At 46.3% G+C, this 15000-nt stretch overlaps 3 protein-coding genes across 3 annotated transcripts in view; 2 read left to right on the top strand and 1 right to left on the bottom strand.

Annotated features, from left to right (window-relative positions):
• The window catches only part of arsia (arylsulfatase family, member Ia), a 2901-nt gene extending 213 nt beyond the window's left edge, over positions 1 to 2688 (top strand). The window contains exons 1-2 of the mRNA XM_030367512.1: positions 1 to 411; positions 1237 to 2688. The exon at positions 1 to 411 is cut by the window's left edge and continues 213 nt beyond it. Of these exons, the coding sequence (XP_030223372.1) occupies positions 98 to 411; positions 1237 to 2635 (1713 nt within the window). The 5' untranslated portion in view covers positions 1 to 97 and the 3' untranslated portion in view covers positions 2636 to 2688. The remainder of the gene's footprint in view (positions 412 to 1236) is intronic.
• LOC115552048 (spidroin-2-like) lies at positions 2668 to 5058 on the bottom strand. The gene is made up of 5 exons (XM_030367756.1): positions 5053 to 5058; positions 3406 to 3471; positions 3181 to 3303; positions 2966 to 3022; positions 2668 to 2853 (listed from the first exon to the last, which is right to left on the bottom strand). The coding sequence occupies exons 1-5, from the start codon at positions 5056 to 5058 to the stop codon at positions 2668 to 2670; spliced, it is 438 nt and encodes a 145-aa protein (XP_030223616.1).
• A 3390-nt stretch (positions 5059 to 8448) lies between these two features.
• The window catches only part of LOC115552047 (uncharacterized), an 8615-nt gene continuing 2063 nt past the window's right edge, over positions 8449 to 15000 (top strand). Inside the window, exons 1-6 of the mRNA XM_030367755.1 lie at positions 8449 to 8594; positions 9158 to 9472; positions 12133 to 12390; positions 12486 to 12611; positions 13717 to 13815; positions 14919 to 14995. Coding sequence (XP_030223615.1) covers positions 8546 to 8594; positions 9158 to 9472; positions 12133 to 12390; positions 12486 to 12611; positions 13717 to 13815; positions 14919 to 14995 — 924 coding nt within the window. The 5' untranslated portion in view covers positions 8449 to 8545. The remainder of the gene's footprint in view (positions 8595 to 9157; positions 9473 to 12132; positions 12391 to 12485; positions 12612 to 13716; positions 13816 to 14918; positions 14996 to 15000) is intronic.

Here is a 15000-nt window from a genome sequence, read left to right as displayed (position 1 = left end):
GTTTATTCTTTGCGTTAGAGATTTATCCATTTCAATAGGATTTGTTAACGCTTTTCGGAAGGTAGGTACCGAGAAAGGTTAGTGGGTCAGACGAGCGATGACGACCACGTCGCTGACCGGGTTCTCCGTGATGAGTCTGCTGAGCCTCAGTTACCTGACGTGGGACTGGATGAGCCCCAACCAGGTGGAGCGCCCGTCCGCTCCCGACCCGGCCAACGTACTGCCCGCAGCGCGTCCGCCGCACATTATCTTCATCATGACGGACGACCAGGGGTTCAACGACATCGGCTATCACAACTCTGACATCAAGACCCCCACACTGGACAAGCTGGCGGCGGACGGAGTGAGGCTTGAACAGTACTACATCCAGCCTATCTGCACCCCGTCCCGCAGCCAGCTGCTCACCGGCAGGTAGAACAGCAGTCAGGAACTTTGACTTTCCTCTTTTCATTTTCTTTGCACGTATCTGCTATCCTGACTCTGATCATTATTTGTCTCTAACTTTAAAACAGTGGAAACCGCCTTTCAAAAATATACCGTGGTAGGCATAAGTTTAGGCACCCATGCTAAAGTTGACTAATAAGATGAATACAAAAAGAGGAAATTGATCTTAATGCTTTAATTAAACAAGCCAGCTAATAGGTGGTAGCCTATTAGCTGGTTTGATTTGCATTGAGAATTCATTAGGCTAACTAACAGCTATTAGGCTTAGGGTTAGGGTCAGAAAAGAACCATGCCAATCTCTAGGTTTGGTGAAGGGTATGTGGTGATGGGCTATTTTAATTCCAAAGGCCGAGGTGACTTCATCAAGATGCATAGCATCCTGGATCCATGAGAATCTGCCTGCCTCTATGGGAATTTAACATAGGGGTGTCTATACTTATTCACCCTGTATTTTATGGAGAACATTTATTTATTCACGATACATTATTCATTGTAAAATTTCCAAAAGAAGATTTTTTTTATTCCTCTTTTTAGTCAACTTTAGCATGGGTGCCTAAACTCATGCCCACCACTGTATGTATGTATATTATACTCATACTTTTATACTTTTAAACTAATAATTAAACGACCAGTGGTAACACCAAAGCAATGAAGACTACGGTACACATCTTTCAACCTCACTCACTGCTCTAAAACCTCGTCTAGTCTGTAAGTGAGTGATCGGGAGTCACCTCGGCCCGCCGCTGCCTGCCCAGCGATCTCTGGGACCGGTGTTAACCCTCCCCCTCCTAGGTACCAGATCCACACGGGCCTGCAGCACTCCATCATCCGGCCGCGCCAGCCCAGCTGCCTGCCCCTGGACCAGGTCACCCTGCCCCAGCGGCTGCAGGGGCTGGGCTACTCCACCCACATGGTGGGCAAGTGGCACCTGGGCTTCTACAAGAAGGAGTGCCTGCCCACCCGCCGCGGCTTCCACTCCTACCTCGGCTCGCTGACGGGCAGCGTCAACTACTACACCTACAACTCGTGCGACGGGCCGGGCCTGTGCGGCTACGACCTCCACGAGGGCGAGACGGTGGCCTGGGACCAGGGCGGCAAGTACTCCACCCACCTGTACACCCAGAGGGTCCGCCGGATCCTGGCCGCGCACGACCCGCTGGGCCCGCCCCTCTTCATCTACCTGTCCTTCCAGGCGGTGCACACGCCCCTGCAGTGCCCCCGGCGCTACGTCTACCCGTACCGGGACATGGGCAACGTGCCGCGCCGCAAGTACGCCGGCATGGTGTCGGCGGTGGACGAGGCGGTGCGCAACGTCACCTACGCCCTCCGCAAGTACGGCTTCTACCAGAACAGCGTGGTGGTCTTCTCCACGGACAACGGGGGCCAGCCGCTGTCGGGGGGCAGCAACTGGCCGCTGAGGGGCCGCAAGGGCACCTACTGGGAGGGCGGGGTCCGGGGGCTGGGCTTCGTCCACAGCCCCCTGCTGCGGCGCAGGAGGAGGGTGAGCAGGGCCCTGGTGCACATCACCGACTGGTACCCCACGCTGGTGGGGCTGGCCGGGGGCAACGCCTCGGCCGCCGAGGGGCTGGACGGCTTCGACGTGTGGCCGGCCATCAGCGAGGGCCGGGAGTCGCCGCGCCGGGAGATCCTGCACAACATCGACCCGCTGTACAACCCCGCGCGGGGGGGCTCGCTGCGGGGGGGCTTCGGCATCTGGGACACGGCGGTCCAGGCGTCCATACGCGCCGGGGACTGGAAGCTGCTCACCGGGGACCCCGGCTACGGGGACTGGACGCCGCCGCCCGTGCTGCCCGGCTCCCCCGGCGGCTGGTGGGGGCTGGAGCGCCACCTGCAGCCCGGGAAGGCGGTGTGGCTGTTCAACGTGTCCGGGGACCCCTACGAGCGCTTCGACCAGGCGGAGCGGCGCCCCGACGTGGTCAAGCTGCTGCTGGCCCGGCTGGCCTTCTACAACCGCACCGCCGTGCCGGTGCGCTACCCCCCCGAGGACCCCCGGGGCCACCCGGACCTGAACGGGGGGGCCTGGGGGCCCTGGTTCGGGGACGGGGAGGAGGACCCCTGGGACGGCGTGCCGCGCAGACGCACCAAGGACAGGAAGGAGACCCTGAAGATGGCCAGGACCAAGTCCTTCTTCAGGAGCCTCACCACCCGCATGATGTCCGATAGGATATGAGAACGGGCGGGCGGCCCACGCTGTAGGGGCCCTCACCCCGCCCCCACCCCGGAGGGGCCCTCACCCCGCCCCCACCCTAGAGGGGCCCTCACACCGCCCCCACGGCCGGAGGGGCCCTCACACCGCCCCCACGCTAGAGGGGCCCTCACACCGCCCCCACGGCTGGAGGGGCCCTCACACCGCCCCCACGCTAGAGGGGCCCTCACACCACCCCCACGCTAGAGGGGCCCTCACACCGCCCCCACACTAGAGGGGCCCTCACACCGCCCCCACACTAGAGGGGCCCTCACACCGCCCCCACGGCTGGAGGGGCCCTCAACCCGCCCCCACGCGGGAGGGGCCCTCACACCACCCCCACGCTAGAGGGGCCCTCACACCGCCCCCACACTGGAGGGGCCCTCACACCGCCCCCACGCTAGAGGGGCCCTCACCCCGCCCCCACGCTAGAGGGGCCCTCACCCCGCCCCCACGCTAGAGGGGTCCTCACACCGCCCCCACGCTAGAGGGGCCCTCACCCCGCCCCCGCGCTGGAGGGGCCCTCACACCGCCCCCACGCTGGAGGGGCCCTCACACCGCCCCCACGCTGGAGGGGCCCTCACACCACCCCCCACGCTAGAGGGGCCCTCACACCGCCCCCACGCTAGAGGGGCCCTCACACCGCCCCCACGCTGGAGGGGCCCTCACACCACCCCCACGCTAGAGGGGCCCTCACACCGCCCCCCCGCTAGAGGGGCCCTCACCCCGCCCCCACCCCAGAGGGGCCCTCAAACCGCCCCCACGCTGGAGGGGCCCTCACACCGCCCCCACCCCAGAGGGGCCCTCACACCACCCCCACACTAGAGGGGCCCTCACACCGCCCCCACACTAGAGGGGCCCTCACACCGCCCCCACGCTAGAGGGGCCCTCACACCGCCCCCACGCGTGAGATGCAATAAGTCTCCTTAACATCGGGTGGCGCTAGTCCGTCCCTCAAACACACGGCGCTGATTCGCTGACCAATCAGGAGTAACCAACGGCTCCCACCCTCAGACCGCCAACGCTCTCAGACTTGGCATGTTGAATCGGACCAGACACCGTCCGGGCGGTTCCAGAAGCTTCCAACGCAGCTGAACCTGGTCCCGGACTCGTCCGAGTCTCCTCAAAGGTTTCAGATGGCCAACGGTTGGGCCGGTGTGTTCCACGCTAAAGGGATGTTTGTGTTTGTGTGTCGGTTGTATGGCAGCCTGGGAGGGACATGGCGGAGGATACAGACCATCTATATGATATGGATGGTGGTTATTTTGTTTGTGTAAAGTATTTTGGTATCGTCCCAGGATTTGGTTTGAACCAATATCGGGACTTTTTCAAAAAAACAAAAATCATAATAAACATTAGAAATAGGGCCATTTTTCATTTTATAATTTAAATCTTCTTATTTTTGTTTCTATCTAGTTTCCAACAGCTTGCTAGTGATCTTGAGCTCAGTAGTTTGACTAAACGGGACATTAAACGTGGTCAGGTTATAAAGTCAGATAATCAACACTGAATCAAGGGTCATTTCAGTGCCGCTACTCCACGCAACGACAGGGACGGAAGGAGAGAAGGTGTCTGGAATTAATGGTTTTTTGAATATTAATACAATTCAAAAAAAAAAAAGTACAACTGTAGATCTCTGAGACTATCCTGATCTCACAAGTTCAAGTTCTGTTTTCATGGAATTCATTGCGATACGCAAACGTGAAAATCTGGATGCAACATTACGTTGTGTAGGCTGACGTTACGTTATGTACATTACGTTGTGAATGTTACGTTGTGTACGTTATTTGTTGTTCGTTACGTTGTGTACGTTATTTAATGCTCGTTACATCGTTTACATTATTGAATGTTCGTTACCTTATGTAGCCTACGTTACGTTGTGTACGTTATCTAATATATGTTCTGTTGTGCACTTAAAGTAATGCTGTTGTTTTGTTTCAATTAAACTTGTTTAGATTGTGTCTGAAAAATGTATCAATGTGGACTTTTGTGGTTCTTTACAATTAGTCATGTTGAATGATTGATCCTTAAATACTAGTTCTAAAAATTGGTAGGCTATGGTATAATTTATTTATGTTTATAGAATATATTTGTGTTTATTTTCTCTTTTATTTATCATAATGTGGCGAGCAGCGCGGGAAGGACGAGACGAGCCCAGGTCAAGCGGTTACGCAACTCTCGTGGCCACTAAAACCGCACGACTCCGAGAGTTTATTTAACACGACATACAACACACAGCGCACAGCACACCCAACTAACAGACATGCAACTCTCGGTAACGGTGGCGGCAACACTACACACAACAAGCAACACTCCACAACACACAACTACATTTTACCGAGCACACACCCCAAACCCGTTAACCCCAACACAAAAAGGCAATAAAAACCCTTTTTCCCAACCGGCATATCGGATCCCCAGAATCCCCGGCGCGACCCCCGTAGGAGTCGCCACAATAATTTGCTTTGCGTATTGCTGACAATCACAAAAGTAAACTGGGTAAATAATCGAGTGATAAAATACAGAAAATAAAAAATAAGACTATACAAGTATAAAAAGAACTGGATGGCCCTGCCCCTGCCTATAAGGTTGCTGGCCCTGATTAAGGTCTACATAATCAGGCAATACTGCCCCCCTGCGGCTAAACACAGTAACTGCATCTGGAGTAAAACATGTAGCTCAATACTGGTACTTGCCCTACCCAGATATCAAGTAAAGTAATGCTTAATTTTACAGGTCCCCAGATTTCATGGTCAGTAGGTGATCATTTGTTTTATTTAAATGTTTTAATTACAATCAAATAATTATCTGACTATATTATATTTTGAGAAGCAGCTGATAGATAGCTGGTTATTTAATATCTTAATTAGGCTCACATGCAAAATAAAGAGCATAGCTAAGCAGAATAGTATAATATACATAAGAGGTATGATAATAGAATAGTTAAACATGCAGAATAGTATAATACCCATACTAGGTATAGTAATCCAAAAGTTAAAATGCAGAACAGTATAACATGCTACTTCTCCGTAATAGAGACCACCATGGACAACAACAAGAGAGGAAAAAGTTAATTGAAAATAAAAAATGATCTTGCCATTATCAGAAGTGCCCCTGGCAGGTCAAAGGTCAGTGGGCGGCGGGCCCTCTGACTAACGCGCTGTCCTTCTGGGTGTTCACAGCTCTCAGGGCCTCGTCCTCCGGGGCTGAGCGTACACACACTCGTCCACATTGGTCTCCAGCGTCCGCCTGGGGCCTGGAGCCACCTTGACCTGCCCGTACTCCACCTCCCCCTCCCCCGCCCCCTGCTCTCTCCGCTGACCCTGACGCTGGAGCACAGAGATGTCTGCGTAGGTTACATCCTCCGCCTCTGTGGTGTCTGGGGAGAGGAGAGCGGGACGAGTGGAGACGGAGAGCAAATGAGGAAATGAGAGAACAGAACGCCAAACAATGGTGAGACCCAAACAGAATGACTGTTAGTGTTGAAGTATCGCCTTCCAGAATGACCTCCTAAACACCGGTCGGCGTTCCGCTACATTCCGGTGTTCGACCGAAATGTTAGTGCGACATTATACTGTATACTGTAGATTATGCTGAACATTATACAGTACATTATACTGTACATTATACTGTAGATTATACAGCACATTATACTGTACATTATACTGTACATTATACTGTACATTATACTGTAGATTATACAGCACATTATACTGTACATTATACTGTACATTATACTGTGCATTGTTCAGGACGCAGCAAAGGGGATTCATACCTTTTGAGGTTTTGTGTTTTGTTGCGCACTCCCAATGCTACTATCAGGAGCAGTGCCATCGCTGACAGGGAACCAGCTATTATAGAGACGAGCTCCGTGACAAAGAATAGTATGGCACAGATCAATGATATTAACACATATTATATAAGTATGAATATATTGTGGAGGCCGAGGAGAAGCTCAGCTCCCCCTATGGGCTGAGGAGGGACAATGCAGGCGGGCAGGTAGAATGCAGTTGGTGAAATTGATTGACAATCAATATAATCACTATCAGCTGCTGCGGCCCAGGGAGTAATGGGATAATTAATTTGAGTATTTTAACATGAATTCATAAATTATTTCTTAATTTCGTCTCCGGGGCGACCGTGAGGGTAGGGGGAGGGGGAGGCGGACGCTGGAGACCAATGTGGGCGAGTGTGTGTACGCTCAGCCCCGGAGGACGAGGCCCTGAGGGCTGTCAACCCCCAGAAGGACGCGGACAGCGCTTTAGCCAGAGGGCCATCAGCCCACTGACCTTTGACTCGCCAGGGACACTTCTCTGCATCTGCCACTTTGTTGAACTCCTTTGAAAATCAGAATGTTTATTCAGCCGTTCACATGTAGTTTACACCGTGTAGTTTCCGTCATTCATCAAATCTCACACACACACACACACACACACACACACACACACACACACACACACACACACACACACACACACACACACGCACACACACACACACACACACACACACACACACACACACACACACACACACCCAATTGAATGGCAATCTTATTAATTTTACCCTTGTTTTACTGTTTCAAATTACAGCTGACATCTTACCATACCGAGGAGAAAATTTAACAACAAAAAAATAGATTTTAGGTTTGAGTCTTCATAGTCAACAATTTATATTTATCTTTCTAGATAATGCTCTAGTGTAATAGTTAATAGATTGCAAACAAATGGAACCATGATACATTTACAATGCAATACTGCCCCATAGAGGCTAACCTCCGTCAATGCATTTTTGTCCAAATTGTAGTTATTCTAGACCAGATTAATTTTCCAAGTAAAATAAAAAATCATGAATCATAAGAAATGATAACCATTGATTTTAAATAGGGGACAATATAAAATATAAATTGAATGACTTATGGTGTGGGAACAAGACTTATGTTACAACATAGGACAACATAGCTTCTCCAGGAAATGTTCCAAAATGTTAAAGAAAAGAGACAATCTTGTCGACTCGATAATGTACCTTCTTGACCCAAAAGAGAATAGAAACGTCCTCATTATTTTTGACTCAAAGGGTTCAAGGGCTGACACCGCTGCTCATTGAGTCAAGGCCGTTTCATGGGAACCAATGAGTTGTCATGTGGCAAACAATCGAGCTGTTTGTGCTTCTCTGCCGTCTCTAACTTCCCCCTTATGGCTCAGATTGCCCTGATAACACAAACCCTAACAACTAGACTTACGAGGAAGGGTCCACCAGCAAAGAATGAAACAGATTGCTTCAGATTGACAGTACAACAGACACATCAAGGTTTAGCCTTCAGTTCAGTCATTGAGGAAACACTGTCCTCTAAAGTGACTTAGTCTGATTCTTTTTCCCGAGTCATATTAATAAGTTGGGAGGTAGGGCTTCTTGCAGTGGTGTTTGGACCCTGAACCTTTGGGCTGGGACTCCAACACCCTGCCCCCCTCGTCCTCACTGTCTTACCAAAGCTGTTATAACGGTAGACTTCAATTTAGCTTTTGTTCCACCCCATTCATCTCATTACTGAGAACAAATTGAATCATTTCACCAACTCAGTCGTGTTTATTGGGAGAATTTTAACATGAATTCATGATTGATTTCCTAATTTCTTTCTATTAATAATTATTGATTTTAGGGATTATGAGATTATTATGGGATCTTTGAAGATGCCCAGTCTCCCAGTACTGTTTATCGTTTTCTTCCTTATAAGGTATTGGCCCTGTTAGTTCGGTTGCGGTGAATATAAAGTTTGCTCAGCGGTTGCACAACTTCCACTTTAGCGATGACATGTATCGCTCATATAGGCTGGGGTGTGTGTTCCTGTGAACAGGCTAAAGTCCTGGACTCCACTGAGACAACACTGAGGTCGAGATGCTCAACATTGGGGCTGTGCTGCTGTTACTAATTGGTGTGACGGATGGTGAGACTTTTATGGAATTACAACTGTTTTAAATATTTATGCATTTTATCTCATTTAGTCAGTTATAGTTTTAAGTTGTAGGTTTAAACATAAGTGGTTGCTTTTCACCATTTAATAGGTTAAAGTAATTAAAAATGGGTTAATTTATCTTTTATCCCATGTTAATTCTGGATAAATTGAGTCCATTTATTGTTTAATATCATTAATCATTACTCTGCCTTTTGCTTTTTGACTTCCCCACAATGTGAATTCCCCTTTGTTATTGCATAACACAAAAGTATTACCACATATTATCGAGTGCATTCAGGGTAGAGTAGGGTATTTTCATGACAATCATATGGAAATAATGTAAATCAAATCCAAAATGTAATGAAATATTAAATGTTTCAACCTTCAACATATATGAGTATAATGTCCCTCTCTGCAATGACACCCATTGTATTCAAAATGTCCATCCCTATTACAGCAATAAGACAGTTATCACAGTAATAGTGAGTGGTGGGCTGTGAATCTCAGTAAGATATATCTCTGGTATGGTTTTATTCTCCTCTGTAAACCTCCAGGTGTGAAGACCTTCTGCAACGCCACACAGCCACACATCACGACCCAGTGCTTTGGCTCTCTGGGAGGAACCGTGGAGGTCCTGCTCGTGCTGCCTACTCAGTCCTCACAAAATGATACCTTCAGACTGAAGAACAACAATGTCACGATTTTATCAGAACGCAATCAGACAAACATTCGATATTCATTTAATGTCAGTACTGGAATATTTACTATAAAGGACATCGACAGGACAGACAATGATGAATACTCAATGGAAGTACATAATGCATCTGGAAACCAAGTAGCATTTACGAAATGTTATTTAACCATTGAAGGTGAGTAACTATGTCCTATTTCAGTAGTAGTTATTTAACCAGGGTTACATATGAGAGGGAAACAGCTGGGTTTAGCTGCTGTTTCCCTCTCAGCATCATTAAGGATTCATCAAGGTCATAAAGGATCATTTAAACATTAACCTCTGACTTCATAGCTCTTATAGAAACACTGTTGGCTCTCAGGCTCCATGTTAATATTATATATATATATATATATATATATATATATATATATATATATATATATATATATATATATATATATATATATTATACACGGTCTGCGGGAATACTCGATTCTGATTGGATGCAGGGTGTGCATTAACTCCTGATATACGGACACCTGGACAAGTAGTTCCGTCAAATTGTCTGTTTACCGTTCTCAATTAATGCGCCAGCTGGCATATCGTCTCTAAAATAGTAGTAACCATAGCAACGGGAAACAAAACAAAGCTGAGCGGACTATAATACCTCCCGCTACCTCCCGTTCTAAAGTCGTAGCTATGGTCCGTCGTAATTACTGGAGGAGTGAACAACGTTTCCGTTGCATGAGAACCCAACGGGCGTGTAATGGTGGTTCCGGGTATTAGTCAGACCCTCAGGCGTAACAAGGCAAACAAATGTATGTTTTGTGGAAAAGTTTATATTCGGATTGTAAAACGCATGAAAATATAAATTAATGGTCTTAATTTGGTCACCGTTGGTAAGTGACCGTGGTATAAGCGGGATAATGCCCTTCGAGGTGTCCATTATCAGGAATTAATGGACTTCGCGGAGGCAACCGTCCTCCGCTTCGCGTCGGACGGTTCACGCCTCCACGTCGTCCATTAATTCCTGATAATGGACACCTCGTCGGGCATTATCCCTTACATATACACATACATATATATATATATATATATATATATATATATATATATATTGTAGCAGGCCTGTGGGTGTGGGGATTCCACGCCACCAAGTTGGGCAGATAAAAACGACACAACACATAAAGCAGGTTTAACTTAGGATGGTTTATTCACCTCGTAAACACACCCAGGGTGGGAACATTTATGATCCAGTCCTCTCTGTCTCTTGCTAGCCCCAACTCTGGCTTGTGGTAGCCTGTTCTCCCTTTTAACTTCACGCACTCCAGCTTAATGCCCTTCAGGCCTGCCTCGTTACCTGGAGGAATTCCATATATGGCCTGGGGGGGAGCCAGCTGGTTTCCAGGCCTACCACTCCCCTCACTCCTCCCTGGCGTCTGCCACAATATATTTAAGCAATAGATCACGCCAGGCTTTGGTATGTGCTCATTATACCACTGTTAAGGGGCGTTGTCCGGCCCCGACGCGCAGTGGAGGGCCGGCGACCCCCTTCACAGTGGTATAATGAGCACATGCCACTGACTGGCGTGATCTATTGCTTAAATATATTGTATATAATAATATAAGGTTACTATTATGGCGAAACGAAAGTCATAGACACACTTCATTTAAAAAGAAACCAAGAAAGTCAAAATAGCCGTTTAATTAAAGAATACAAAAAAGTAGTCCCTCCTGGCTGCCGCTATGCATCGACGGTCGCTATGCAACACACTTTAGCGTCCCTCCGAGAGAAGGCTCCGATAGAGCGGTTCGCCGATAATTTATCCTATGGAGCAGTTCACTCGCCGTGTGCCGAAGCTTTCGTTAGTCCCTCCATCGCCTTGCTCACTCCCGGAGTAACAACATTTACACACTCTCCATCATCCAACAAATGTTTTACTTTGTAACTGTTTCTACTTCCAGGCGTGGAGGGATATGCAAACTTTCACAAAATGATCGGGCGTCATAGCAGTTATGTATACGCTCATTATACAACAGTTGGGAACCAATCAGATCGCTGGATTTAGGTCACTCCAGGAGTGAGCAAGGCGATGGAGAGACTAACGAAAGCTTAGGCACACGGCGAGTGAACTGCTCCATAGGATAAATTGCCGGCGAACCGCTCTATCGGAGCCTTCTCTCGGAGGGACGCTAAAGTGAGTTGCATAGCGACCGTCGATGCATAGCGGCAGCCAGGAGGGACTACTTTTTTGTATTCTTTAATAAAACGGCTACTTTGACTTTCTTGGTTTCTTTTTAAATGTAGTGTGTCTATGACTTTCGTTTCGCCGTAACAGTAACCGTTGTATAAAAGCAATAGATTACTTCAGTCAGTGGCATGTGCTCATTATACCACTGTGAAGGGGGTCGCCGGCCCTCCGCTGCGCATCGGGGCCGGACAACGCCCCTTAACAGTGGTATAATGAGCACATACCACAGCCTGGCGTGATCTATTGCTTAAATATACTGTACTTTGTGAATGTTTTTAAGGCCCTTTCTATGTACTCTTTACATGTACTCTTTTAAGATAAAAAGGCAGGCCCTCTGCCCGTATATTATTAATGCCGTGTTGCTCTACTTTACTTTAGAAGTGCTCATGCAAATGCTGTTTATTCTGCTGCTGCCCAATTTGTGTCTGTAGTCATAAAATATGTCAAGCACATTAAACACTATTTAGTCTGGGAGTAGGAGCAGGGGGGTTAAAGAGGTGGATGCTTCTAATTATAATTGTAAGTTTAGTTTCTTTGAGTGAATAACAGAAGGTTTCCGTTCAGTCAAACTGTGAGACTCACCTCCTCGGTCGGTTTCCCTTAGCCCCGGCCTCCTCTCCCCTCCTGTCCCGGCAGTGTCTGTCCCGGGGACAGCAGAGGGTGTCCTGCTCTGCCGGGGGGGACGGACTCCACTACAGCTGGAGTCCAGACGGACTCCCGCTGAACGACACGCGTGTCCACTCCGGACCCGGTAACGCTAGTGACGTCACTCTGGAGGTGGGCTGGGCGGGACTGGTCACCTGCTCGGTCAGCAACAACGTGAGCCACGCCGCGGCTAACATCACCTTGTCTGTGTGTGACGGTGAGTGACAAACACAACGAGGGAAATGAATGAGTGGAGCTTGGATTCAGTAGCAGTTGATTCATCACGTGACCGGTCACCATTGTCTCTCATAGGGTTCATTTATGTGAACTGCACATCTAATGGAACACATATATCACAGTGGGTGCACGGAGACAACAATACCTTATGCCCTGAGGCAGCGGTCACTGTGGGACCCACAGACGATGTCAATACAACGGGTAAGGAGATTAAATGGACATAAATGAATCAGACGGGAAAATGGTCTGTTAACTATAAAATATATACAATAATACTCATCATGTGTAGAGATATCTGCATATGGATATAAAGATATCTTTATATATACAAGGCTGAAAAAATCATTCAAGGGAAACATAGCAGGCATGCTTGTATGTATGTATGTATGTATGTATGTATGTATGTATGTATGTATGTATGTATGTATGTATGTATGTATGTATGTATGTATGTATGTATGTATGCATACGTATAAATGATTGCCAGCGAGTGAAAAATACATTAAGAGCACTGAATGCAAGGGGCTTGGACACAGTAGTGGATTCATCACATGACCGGTCACCATCGTCTCTCATAGGGTTAATATATGTAAACTGCACATCTAATGGAACACATATACGACAGTGGGTGCACAGAGACAACAATACCTTATGCACTGAGACAGCTGTGGCATCCTTCAACTTCAATATAATGGGTAAGCAGACTAGCCCATAGACATAAGATAAAAAGGCATACACAAACATATAAATAAATAGCTGCAATCAATCATTTCATGGAATTGAACAACCACCATAATTAATGAGACATTAAGATAATGAAGATAATGATGCTATATAAACCCAGTCTCACGGAAATACGTGACACTGTCACGTCAAGTCAGTTAATCTATTCATTTTTGATCTGCGTCACGTAATTAATAAAAAATCGTGCCAAAAGCACAAATATCAAACTCATTCTAAAAAGAAGAGATGAGGCAGCTACCTTTTTTTCCGTCGCGGTTTGCCTACAGTGTAGTGCACCTGCATTAAACATATCCGTGAATTGTCACAATTTCTCAGAATCAAAAGGTGAAAGTAAAAAAAATAAATTGAAATTACATGTCCCAAATCACGAATGAATAGATTAAATGACATGACATTGTCACGTATTTCCGTGAGACTGGGTTTATATATATATATATATATATATATATATATATATATATATATATATATATATGTTCATATTATCGATATATATATACATATTTATTCATGAAAATTGTTCATATCAATGTCCACTATGCCATACTTTTCTTTGTCACAGAGCTCGTCCCTATAATAGCTGGTTCCCTGTCAGCGATAGCACTGCTCCTGATAGTAGTATTGGGAGTCTACTGCGCAAAAAAGCACAAAACCTCAAAAGGTATGAATACCCTTTGCTGCGTCCTGAACAATGTACAGTATAATGTACAGTATAATGTAAAGTATAATGTACAGTATAAAGAACAGTATAATGTACAGTATAATTTACAATATAAAGTACAGGATAATGTACAGGATAATGTACAGTATAATGTACAGTATAAAGTACAGTATAATGTACAGTTTAAAGTACAGTATAATGTACAGCATAATGTGCCGTATAATGTACTGTATAATGTACAGTATAATGTACAGTATAATGTACAGTTTAAAGTACAGTATAATGTACTGTATAATGTACATTATAATGTGCTGTACAATGTACTGTATAATGTACAGTATAATGTACATAATGTACAGTGTGATGTACAGTGTAATGTACAGTGTAATGTACATAATGTACAGTACAATGTACAGTATAATGTCCAGTATAATGTCCAGTATAATGTCCAGTATAATGTGCTGTATAATGTACAGTATAATGTCCAGTATAATGTACTGTATAATGTACAGTATAATGTACAGTATAATGTACTCTATAATGTACAGTTTAAAGTACAGTATAATGTCCAGTGTAATGTCCAGTGTAATGTACTGTATAACGTACAGTATAATGTACAGTATAATGTACAGCATAATGTACAGTATAATGTACTGTATAATGTACAGTATAATGTACAGCATAATGTACAGTATAATGTACAGCATAATGTACAGTATAATCTACAGTATAATGTACAGTATAATGTACAGTATAATGTGCTGTATAATCTACAGTATAATGTACAGTATAATCTACAGTATAATGTACAGCATAATGTACAGTATAATGTACAGCATAATGTACAGTATAATGTCCAGTATAATGTACAGTATAATGTACAGTATAATGTACAGTATAATGTACAGTATAATGTCGCACTAACCTTACAGTCGAACACTGGAATGTAGCGGAACGCCGACCGGTGTTTAGGAGGTCATTCTGGAAGGCGATACTTCAACACTAACAGTCATTCTGTTTGGGTCTCACCATTGTTTGGCGTTCTTTTCTCTCTTTTCCTCATTTTCTCTCCGTCTCCACTCGTCCCGCTCTCCTCTTCACAGACACCACAGAGGCGGAGGATGTAACCTACGCAGACATCTCTGTGCTCCAGCGTCAGGGGCAGCGGAGAGAGCAGGGGGCGGG

This window comes from Gadus morhua, chromosome 10 (assembly GCF_902167405.1).
Source record: "Gadus morhua chromosome 10, gadMor3.0, whole genome shotgun sequence".
NCBI classification, from domain to species: Eukaryota; Metazoa; Chordata; class Actinopteri; order Gadiformes; family Gadidae; genus Gadus; species Gadus morhua.
This window is presented reverse-complemented; position numbering and strand designations above follow the sequence as displayed.